We start from the raw sequence: 10695 nt of genomic DNA on the forward strand, positions 1-10695 counted from the left end.
CACAGCTGGAGCTGGTGCCAGGTCTGAGCATTTGGTGCCTGTGGAGGTGCCACCTACCACCCAGAAAGTCTGGTCAGGGTGAACTGAAACTCTGGGTGATTTGATATCTAGGTAAGTCCTCAGACAGACATAGAGGTCTGGAATTTTCTAGATTAGTGGTTCCCAGCTGAGACAGTTGCCCCCCCAGGAGACATTTTTGATTGTCACCAGTGGGGCTGCTGCTGGCATCTAGTGGGTAGAGGCCAGGGGTGCTGCTAAACGTCCTACAAGGCACCAGACAGTCCCTACAACAAAGATTGATCCAGCCCAAATGTCAATAGTACCGAGGATGAGAAACCCTGATCCAGATCGTTATCTTCCCTGCTCTTTTGGTGATACTGGCAGTCCTACATGTAAATTTAAAATTATCTTAGAGCATAGGAGGCCATTCCTGTTGGAATAGCAATAACTTTGAAAACAATACAAAGGTCTTAATCCTTTTGATCTTGCTCTCATCATTTAATAATTTCCCAAATAAATGCTTTGAGTTTTCTTCTGATTTCTGTGGCCTTTGCCTCAAAGTGAGGCCCTCTCTTGCTTTTTATCTCCGGCCAAGTGAAAGAACGCTGGCGTCTGTGACGTACACTCCGTACACGCTCCATCGTGGGAAGCGGGCGTCGGAGCAGAAAGCATGTTCCTTTTGGTTACTCATTGTTCCTGGCCTCCCTCTCTAGGATGAATCAACTGGAGAAATTACGTTTTACATGAAGGGAGCGGATGTTGTCATGGCTGGCATCGTGCAGTACAACGACTGGCTGGAGGAAGAGGTAAGCGAGACGTGGGCCATGAAAACTGGGCCTTGAAAGCAGTTCTGAAGCGGCATTGCCTTGCATGGGATAGTGAGGTGGGCCTCTGTATTTGTTATCTGTGGCGGTGGAACAGACCACCCTGCTACTTAGCTGCTTGAAACAATACACGTTGATTCCTCATGGTTTCTGTGGGTCAGAGAGCCAGGCATGGCCTAGCTGGGTCCTGTGCTTCAGGGCCCCCCAATGCTGCAGTCAAGGTGTCAGCTGGGGCTGTGGTCTCATTTCAAGGCTTGACTGGGGCAGGATCCACTCTGAGCTGTCAGTGGTTGTGGGCAGCCTTCAGCTCCTCCTGTTCCATGCCATGTGGTCCTTGCCAGAGGGCAGCTCACACCTGGCTGCTGGCTTCATCAAAGTGAGCAAGACAGGGAGCAGGAGAGGCTGCTAAACGAGACGGAAGTCACCGTCTTCGGTAACCTCATCTCAGAGGTGATGTCCCCTTACTCTTGCTGCTGTCTGTTTGTTAGGAGTAAGTCACAAGGTCCAGCTCACACTCAAGGGGATGTTGTCACTCAAGGGCATGAGTTCCAGGAGGCGGGGACCCTTGGGAGCCACATCAGAGGCTGCCTACCCCAGTTTGTGACATGTACAGTTGGCCGGCAGCCAGAGGGGAGGAGCTCTCAGGTTTATCAGGCTATTTTGTCTCCTTTCTCAGCTCCAGGTGGGGAATTCACATTTTACATTCAGTAACATGTTTTCAATTTGGGGGTTGCAAATCCATGTACCTACAGAGGCCAGGCAGGTAACGTAAATGGATGAAACAGGCCTGGGAGTATTTTCCTGGCACTTTGCGTGTTAAATGTATTGGAAGGTTCTTCACTTGACAACTGTGTTTTCTGGGAACACACAGGAGCAGCCTCTTCTTAGCCATCACTGACTGTGGTTATTTGGGAAAGTGCACCTGGTTTTGTCAGATTTCAGTGTTTCTACCGAACCCGTGATCTAGATTTGGGGCGAATTACAATGTTGACTTAAATTTCAAAACATATACTGTGCCAGTCAAAGAAAACCTACGTGTGGGTTGTACTGGGTCTATGGGCTGCCCCTCTGCGGACTTCCCTGTAGAAGGTTTGCTTCAGGGAAGATCATTTTAGGGGAAAGCAATTGTCTGATTTTCCATTTTCCCTGTCCCCTTGGAAGGGGCACATCCATGTCAGCATCCTCAGTGAGAGTCACAGCTCCCCACTGACCTGGGTCTGTTTTTCAGTGTGGCAACATGGCCCGAGAAGGGCTACGGGTGCTCGTGGTGGCGAAGAAGTCTCTAGCAGAGGAGCAGTATCAAGACTTTGAAGTAAGTCATCTTGTGACCTTTCCCATGTGTTTGCAGCCCTGCTCACCTTCCCGGTCACATCTCCTGCCAGCACCCCCTGGCTTATTCTCCTCAAGCCCTGCTGCCGTCATTTCTGAGCACACTAGGTTCACTGTTGTGTGGGGCCTTTGCACCTGCTCTTCTCTCTGCCTGGAACTCTCTTCCCTCACAGAGCTCCATGGCCCACTCCCTCACTTCCTTTGGGTCTTGGTTCAAATGCCGCCTCCTCCGAGAAGTCTTCCTGGACCACCTGTCTAAGGCATCCCCACCCTTTTGCTTTCCATCCTTCACCCCGTTTAACTTGCTGCATGACACTTAACACCATCTTTAATGACCTTGTTTGTATTTTTAACATTCATCTTACCCATATCCTCTCTGGAATGCAATCTTTTTAAGGGCAAGGGCTTCATCAGTCTGGTTTGCTCTTATATCCCCAATGCACATAGTATACCTTCTGGAAAATTTGTCATAAACCACCCTCTCGGAGCCCAAATTTCTTTAAGTATAAAAAATGTTGGGGCCGAGCCCGTGGCGCACTCGGGAGAGTGTGGTGTGGGAGTGCAGCGGTGCTCCCGCCGCGGGTTCAGATCCTATATAGGGATGACCGGTGCAGTCACAGCGCTCACTGGCTGAGCGCGGTGCGGCTGGTCTCAAAAAGGACAAAAAAAAAAAATGCTGGAGTTGAACTAGATTGTTGACTCATCTGTTGTCATCTTGTCCTATAGATTGTGCATTCCCTGAGGGAAGGGTCCTTGTCTTGTTCACTGCTGTGTGCCTGGCATGAAGCCAACGTGCATGATGCCATGCATGATGGGGCTGGGGGACAGGCTCTTGGGTCCTTGCCCAGCTCCTTGCCCAGCTCCTCCCGGAGAAATTATGTGTGGGTCTGTCTCGTCTGTGTGGTTGGGTTCCTGCTTTTTTTTTTTTTTAAATTAAGAGTTCTACCCCTGATAAATAACACCTGCCTTTCAATTTTTAAAAGTATTTGCTTTGAATGGGCCCATGAGGGGACTTTTGGTTTTCTTTCATGTTTTTGCTAACATGGTAAAGATGGAATACGCAGAATTGGGTTAGTGGTCTTCAGACATGGGACTTTAGAAAACCTGGCAGTCCAGAGTTTTGGTTATGCAGTGCGTGTTATGTGTGGCAGCACCTACTGTTTTTTGAGGTCTTGGGTTGTGCTAGTCCTCGAGACAGCCCAGTGTGATTGGTGCTGTTATTATTTCGTGGACGAAAGCAGGTGGGGCTGGGAGAAGTTAAGGGACCTGCTGGAAGTCTCACAGTGGGGGAGGGTAGAGCTGAGGGTGGGACTCAAGTCTGTCCAGCTCCAGCGTCTGTACTGGTGACTCAGGAGGAGGCCAAAAGCCTGTTTCCCCCAGCTAGGGTCCAGCCCACCTGTTGGAGTCCCCCCACCCTGTGTTCCACTGTCAGCAGGGGGTGGGCACCCCTGCCTCCCCCTTCCCTGCCCTCAGCGGTGACTGCATCTGCTGCTGTGTCCCAGGCCCGCTATGTCCAGGCCAAGCTGAGTGTGCACGACCGCTCCCTCAAAGTGGCCACTGTGATCGAGAGCCTGGAGATGGAGATGGAGCTGCTGTGCCTGACGGGCGTGGAGGACCAGCTGCAGGCTGACGTGCGGCCCACCCTGGAGACCCTGCGCAATGCTGGCATCAAGGTAGAGTGGGCCTGCCTGGGGCCTGCGGGAAGGAGCTCCCATGCCAAAGGGGCCATCATTTCCACCCTCACGCCCTGGTTTTGGGAGACGTCTTGTGTGGCATTTGCTTTTGCCGTCTGCCTCCCCTAAGCACCCTGGGCTCCCTAAAGGCGAGGACCATGTGTGTCTCCTGGTGGCTCAGGTCCAAGCACAGTGTCTAGTGCACCGCTGCTCATTATTTTCTAGTTGAGTGACTGGTCAGTCAGCCATCTGTCATCTGACTGACCACCCAACAGAGTGACCACCAGCACCAGCAAACTGCTACACAGTTGTGCCCCCCACCGTATCCATGGGCTCCACCAACCAATTGTGAACCAATTGTGGACTGAAAATATATTTTTGAAGTCAATAGGGAAAAAAACAAAACAGTATAACAGCTATTTATGTAGCACTTACATTGTATTAGGTATCATAAGTACTCTAGAGATGATTTAAAGTATACGGCAGGATGTGTATAGTTTGTGTGCAAATACTACACTATTTTATGTCAGGGACTCGAGCATCTGTGGATTTTGGTATCTGTGAGGGTCCTGGAACCAGTGTCCCACAGATACTGGGGGACAACTTCATGTACATTTTGTACTCTATTCTTTGGGGCCCCAAACCTCTATCTAGTAGTTTAGTGTAGAGAGGCCGGCAGAGGGCGTCTGAGGACCAGGCTCTGTCTCAGTGAGCCCAGGCAAAGTGTTAGCAGACTTACGGCCTGAAGCTCCTGAAAATGTGTGTGTTTGTCACCTGCCTCCACTCAAAGCAGCTCTCGCTGAGTCCTGGAGCCTGCATTTGGCAAAAGTGCCTGCCCTTTGACCAGGGCCACGTAGGAGCACAGAGCAGTCTCGGCACTCAGGCCCTGGGAGGTCACATGCATGGGTCATGTTTCCTACTCAACCATTCTGTCATGTACCTTTGGCTCAGAGGCCTGGTTCATCACAAGGAAATTGCCAGCAGGATCCCGTCTGTGGACATCTGGTGACAGCAGACCCATTTCTGCTGCATGCATCATAGTGTTTAAAATTAGGCACTGGCAATTTCTGAGATTTTCTCTTAGACTTTTGAAGATTCCACTTTCTGCTTCCAGCTTTGTCCTGGCATTTTTCTTCTTCTCAAAATTGTTCTATCCAAGGGCCGGCCCGGTGGCGCACTGCTACAGTGCGCCACTTGGGAAGCGCGGCGGCACTCCCGCCGAGGGTTCGGATCCCACATACAGACCGGCCGCTCACTGGCTGAGCGAGGTGTGGGAGCAACACCGAGGGTTGCGATCCCGTTGCCGGTCCCGGTCCGGTACGGGCGCGACACTGAGGGTTGCAATCCGTTGCCAGTCACGAAAAAAGACAAAAAAAGACAATCCGGTACGGGCGCGACACTGAGGGTTGCAATCCGTTGCCAGTCATGAAAAAAGACAAAAAAAGACAAAAAAAAAAATTGTTCTATCCAAGAACAGCTGTTTTATTCAAAGATGGCCACAACTTTTCTTTCTGGCTTCCCCTGTTGGACGTGAACTGGGGGAGAGCATGTGGGAGGGTGGCAGGCTAGTTTGTAATTAAGGTCTAAGGTACCATCTTTCACAGGAAAATCTCTACTTCAGCCCCTTTTACAAATGCAGAAACTGAGGCTGAGGGAGGCGGTCACACTCCCCAGGTTCTCACGCTGGGAGGTGGCAGAGCTGGGGCTGGAGTTTGGGTCCTGGCACTTCCTGCAGCGCCTTCCTCTTGTCCCAGCATGGGAGATGGCCACGTGAAGAACCTGATAATTCTTTTCATAGTTTTCTAGAACTTGAGCCTCCCAGCTCCTTTCCCAGCCCAGAGTTTGTTCTCTTACACTGAGCCCCGAGAGCTGGTACTAAACCAGGGTTACTTTAAAGAATACTGTTTTTAGGCCAGATGGGATATTGAAGGGAAACACTGACCCAAACTGAGGTCAAACCCAGAGGAGTGGGCCTGGGACACTCAGCCCCAGGGGTGCCTGGCACCTCCGTCTGCCTGTCTCCCCGCCCAACTCCTCATTCCTGCTGCTCCATCTGCTGCTTCTGTGACCCTTGGCAAGTGACTGACCACTCAGTGCTTCTGTTTCCTGCCTCACAAAGTTGTCGTGAGGGTGAATGCGTCTCACCACGGGCAGCACTTAACGGGCGCCTGGCACTCGGTGCACACCCCAAGTGTCTGTTGTTGTTTTCTTTCCTATCCTTCCCCGCTGTCCAGATGTCCTTTGTCTGATGACTCTAAGTCTCCTCCCTGCTGGGAGCAAAGAGAGCAGAAGGGTTCATGAGTTAATGAGGTAAAACAGCAGAGCAGGAAGCGCAATCCGGTTGGACTCGGAGGACCCGGGTGCTGAGCCTGGTTGGGACGAGAGCTAGCTGTGTGGCTTTGGGGCAAGTCACCTCCTCTCTCTGGGCCCACAGCAGTGAAATGCAGAACAATCTGATGCAAGAGCTGGAAGAACCTGGCACATTTATGGTCAGCATTTTCTAGGCAGGGTTAACCCCCAAGAAAGTCTGTTCCGAGCATCTGACATGTAAAAGACCGTAACATCACAAGTCATGGTTTCCTATAGGACACGCAAGTGACCCCCACACAACCTTTCTCTTCTTTTAGGTTATTTCTTGCTTTCGGACAAATTCCCAGAAGGGGATTGTGAGGTCTAACTCTGCATTCTGTAGTGTGTGGCCAAGTGGCACTTTCTAGAAGTGTCCCAACCTCTTTTGCTGCCACCAGCAGTGGTTGCCCAGGGTCCCAAAGCCCTTGAACTGGGTGTTTCCTGTGGTGTGTTGGGGACACCATGAGTGTCAAGGAGGTAAACAAAACATACCAAGTTCAGCTCGGTGTTGTTGGAAACTGAGCTGATGCAGATGGCAGGTCAACCTCAAAGATGAACAGGACCTTTTTCATGCTGTAATTTCAGGTTTGGATGCTGACAGGGGACAAGCTGGAGACGGCAACATGCACAGCAAAGAATGCACATCTGGTGACCAGAAACCAAGATATCCACATTTTTCGACTGGTAAAGCCTTGTCTGTGTCGGGGCCCTGTGGGGGTTATGCTTCGATTTGTCCTGTAACCCCACAACCTCAAGTGGGCCCCTAAAGATGGGAGGGGAAACATGTGAGCCACCTAGGTGGGGCAGCTTTAGACTGTCACTGGTCTGGGTGGGATTACTGAGTGACCCGGGTGCAGGCTGAGGAATTCCTTCCGGTAGTGGTTTTGGAGCACCTTGTCACAGCCCTGTGCTAATACTGCTGTGCGCTTGACCTTCTGGAGGGTCACGGTTCCCTTTAAGAAGCTGGTGAAAGTTAGGCACTGTCTCCGGAAAGAGGCAGATCAGCTCATGCACGTGAAATTGTGCGTTTGATTCTCAGGATCTCACTGAACCCCTGGAGGCCAACTCCTTGGATAAGAAAAAAATCCCAGGCCACAGATAGTGGCCTGTCTGCCTTCCTGAGGGGAAGCATTTAGGACCATTGAAGAGACTTCTGAAGGAGGTGAATTGGGTGGGCAAATGAGAAATAGCCCGCCCTTGTGGCAAGCACTTGAGCAAAACGATGCACGTATTGGAGTCCTTCTCCCAGCAAGGACTGTACTGAGCTTATTGAGGGAGAGCAGTGAGGGCCACCAGCTCCACTTTGGTGCAGGATGCAGCAACCCTATGTATCTGAAACCAGAGCCAGCATCCCAAACAACCAGAGGGGCTGTAGATGTTTTGTGGGTCTCCCCTTCACCCCTGCCTTTGGTCCATAGCACATAGAAGCTTCAAGAAATCCAGCAATTTTTGGAACAGCACAGTGTTACGTAGAGGCAGATACACTTGATTCTCATTATTTGTGGATTCTGTATTTGTGAATTTGTCTACTCACTAAAATCTGTTTGTGACCTCAAAATCAATACTCATGGCACATTCACAGTCATTCACAGATATGTTTGGAGTGGCGAAAAGTTTTAGTTGCCCAACGTGCACATTCCTAGCTGAGGTTGGACACCGTAGCCTTCTGCCTTCTCGTTTCAGCTCACAAACAGTAAACTAGCGTCCTTTTTGTGGTCCATTTAAGTATCAGGTTTTGGGCATTTTTCTGCTTTCTGTTGGCAGTTTGCTGTTTTAAACAGCCCCCCAGCAGAGCGCTGAAGTGCTGCTGTCTAGTGTTCCTAAGTGCAAGAAGACTGTGATGTGCCCTGTAGAGAAAAAGCATGTGGTAGATGAGTTTCCTTCAGGCACCAGTGGTAGTGCTGTTGGCTGCAAGTTCAATGTGAATGAATCAAGTGTCTTTATACAGAAACACACGTAAGACAAGGTTACATATTGACAAAGATATTGTGACCAGAGGCTTGCAGGAACCTAACCTTGTGTTGCCTCTAGAGACAATGATTCAGTATTTGCTAATTCAGTGTTTGCAATGACTTTATAGAACTTAGCTTAAAACATAAGAATTGACCGTACATTCTAGAATTCAGGGGATTGCAAACTATGGCCCACGTGCTAGCCACCTGTTTTTTGTAAATAACAGGTGTTTTATTTTATTGGAATACAGACATAGCCCCTTGTTTACGTATTGTCTATGGCTGCTTTTGCGCTACAACAACAGAGTTGGGTAGTTTTGATTGAGACCGTATGGTCAGCAAAGCCAGCAGTGTTTAACATCTGGTCCTTTACAGAAAAAGTTGGCCACCCCTGCCAGGTGCCTGGCTTCAAATACCTGCTCCACAACTTACTTGCTGTGTTACTTTAGACAGGATGGCAGATCTCACCATGCTTCAGTTTCCTTAGGTGTAAAGTAGAGTTGTTTTCAGTATGCACCTGGTAGAGTTGTCGTGAGAAATACATGAGAAAAAAAAAATCCATGAAAAGTGCCCAGCACGGTGCCTGGCACATAATAAAAGTGCAGTCACTTTTTGTCCTGGGGGAAGTGGAAGGTGATGGTTGGGGCACAGGCCTCCCAATTCCTAACACAATCGTAACAAACAGGATTTCATTTGGCTCTGGGTCAGGTGTCGGGGAGGGGCCAGGGTCCTTGGCTGGGGTGGCCATTGTCCTCAGACCAGCTCCAGGAAGCCGCTGTTTATTGTTCTATCATCTCTGGAAAGCAGTACCTTCTCCATCTCTCTGTTCCCTTCCAGGTGACCAACCGCGGGGAGGCCCACCTCGAGCTGAACGCCTTCCGCCGGAAGCATGACTGCGCCCTGGTCATCTCCGGAGACTCCCTGGAGGTAGGCGTGGGGACCCTGATAGCCACCTCCTCCCAGGAGCACAGGCCTCTTCCTGCTGTGGTGGGGGGAGCCGCGGGCCGGGAGGAGACATGGGCTGAGCCACCGCCTCTCCCTCCAGGTTTGCCTCAAGTACTACGAGTACGAGTTCATGGAGCTGGCCTGCCAGTGCCCGGCCGTGGTCTGCTGCCGCTGTGCCCCGACCCAGAAGGCCCAGATCGTGCGCCTGCTCCAGGAACGCACCGGGAAGCTCACCTGTGCAGTGGGTAGGCGACTGCCCGGGCCCATCCTGCTGGCACACTGGGTTTACTTTCCAGAGGATAATTGGATTGTGCTGCTACATTCTTCCAATTCCCCAGCCACTTTACTCGGGTCATGATTTTTTCCTCCCCGTGGATGTTGGTCCTCTTCTAGTTATTCTTAATATTTCCATTTGAGAGAGAGTAGATAAGTGTCCAAGGACCTCTATTCCCCAGCCACTTTACTCGGGTCATGATTTTTTCCTCCCCGTGGATGTTGGTCCTCTTCTGGTTATTCTTAATATTTCCATTTGAGAGAGAGTAGATAAGTGTCCAAGGACCTCCCCGCCTTTGCTAGTGACACAGGAACTCAGCAGCACAGAGGGGTGAAGACCATACACTGCAGAGTTGGATCTGGGTTCAAATCTCTCTGCCGGTTCTCACTAGCAGGCTGCTCCATGCTGGAGCCCCAGGCCAGTCACCTGGTCTCTCTGAGGCTCAGCAGCTTTGCCTGTGAGATCAGATCCTGATAGCACAGGTGGTTGGAGAGATTACGCTAAGATTACTTAGTAAGCACTCAGCATAAGGTGGAAAATGGATTGTTATTTAAAGGAGGAATGAGATGTGGGGGCTGTCTTTTCTTGCCTCTCCTCACTTTCCTGTCTTTTCTCTCCGGTCACAACCTGCAGGTGATGGAGGCAATGATGTCAGTATGATTCAGGAGTCCGATTGTGGCGTGGGGGTGGAAGGAAAGGTGAGCAAGCTGTCTGCCACGAGCTGAAGTCTGTCTACCTGTTTCTTTCCCCCCAAAAACACAGCTTTAGTGCTCCCGGAAGTTCTAGATAAGAATCCATGTATCTAGATAAGGAACCATGTCTCACGGTTTCCTTGGTTCACCTGGAAGTCCTTATCACTGTATCTTACAAATGGACAAATGCTGACTGTTTGCTTGTCAAAACCTAAATTTTAAAAACAGGTGTTTTGCTATATTCTTGGGGTAAGATAAATGTACTTCAGACTTTTTGGTGGTAGTCAGCATTGTCACTTAAAGCCTTGGTTATCAGGCCACGTGCTGATCTCCTGGGGTTTATGGAAGAACATGGTGTGGTTTCCCCTCACAAAAGGCCTTGGCAGCTATGATTTTTAAAAGTTGTGTATAAAATAATTTTGCTGTCTTTCCCTCCTTGTCGACTGTGTAACTGCCTCTTACAATTTACTTTGCCCTCTCTAATTTGTAATCTCTAAGTGACTGTATGCAAGAAGATTGGTCACCAAGTTTGTTAGAACTATGTGTTGAGTAAGAGTACATTGGGCCTGAGGGAGGACCAGAAATGCTTTCCCGTATATTTTGTTGCAGATCTTCATGAATTTGGCTAATCCATAGGCATTTTTTTTCTTTTTTTTT

General features: G+C 50.0%; 1 protein-coding gene across 1 annotated transcript in view; it reads left to right on the plus strand.

Annotated features, from left to right (window-relative positions):
- Nucleotides 1-704: 704 nt before the first annotated feature.
- The window catches only part of LOC103610626 (probable phospholipid-transporting ATPase IIA), a 26158-nt gene continuing 16167 nt past the window's right edge, over nt 705-10695 (plus strand). Inside the window, exons 1-7 of the mRNA XM_008594747.1 lie at nt 705-806; nt 2053-2136; nt 3656-3826; nt 6761-6859; nt 8965-9054; nt 9173-9317; nt 9980-10044. Coding sequence (XP_008592969.1) covers nt 744-806; nt 2053-2136; nt 3656-3826; nt 6761-6859; nt 8965-9054; nt 9173-9317; nt 9980-10044 — 717 coding nt within the window. The 5' untranslated portion in view covers nt 705-743. The remainder of the gene's footprint in view (nt 807-2052; nt 2137-3655; nt 3827-6760; nt 6860-8964; nt 9055-9172; nt 9318-9979; nt 10045-10695) is intronic.

The sequence above is a fragment of the Galeopterus variegatus genome, unplaced genomic scaffold (assembly GCF_000696425.1).
Source record: "Galeopterus variegatus unplaced genomic scaffold, G_variegatus-3.0.2 Scaffold11439, whole genome shotgun sequence".
Classification (NCBI taxonomy): domain Eukaryota; kingdom Metazoa; phylum Chordata; class Mammalia; order Dermoptera; family Cynocephalidae; genus Galeopterus; species Galeopterus variegatus.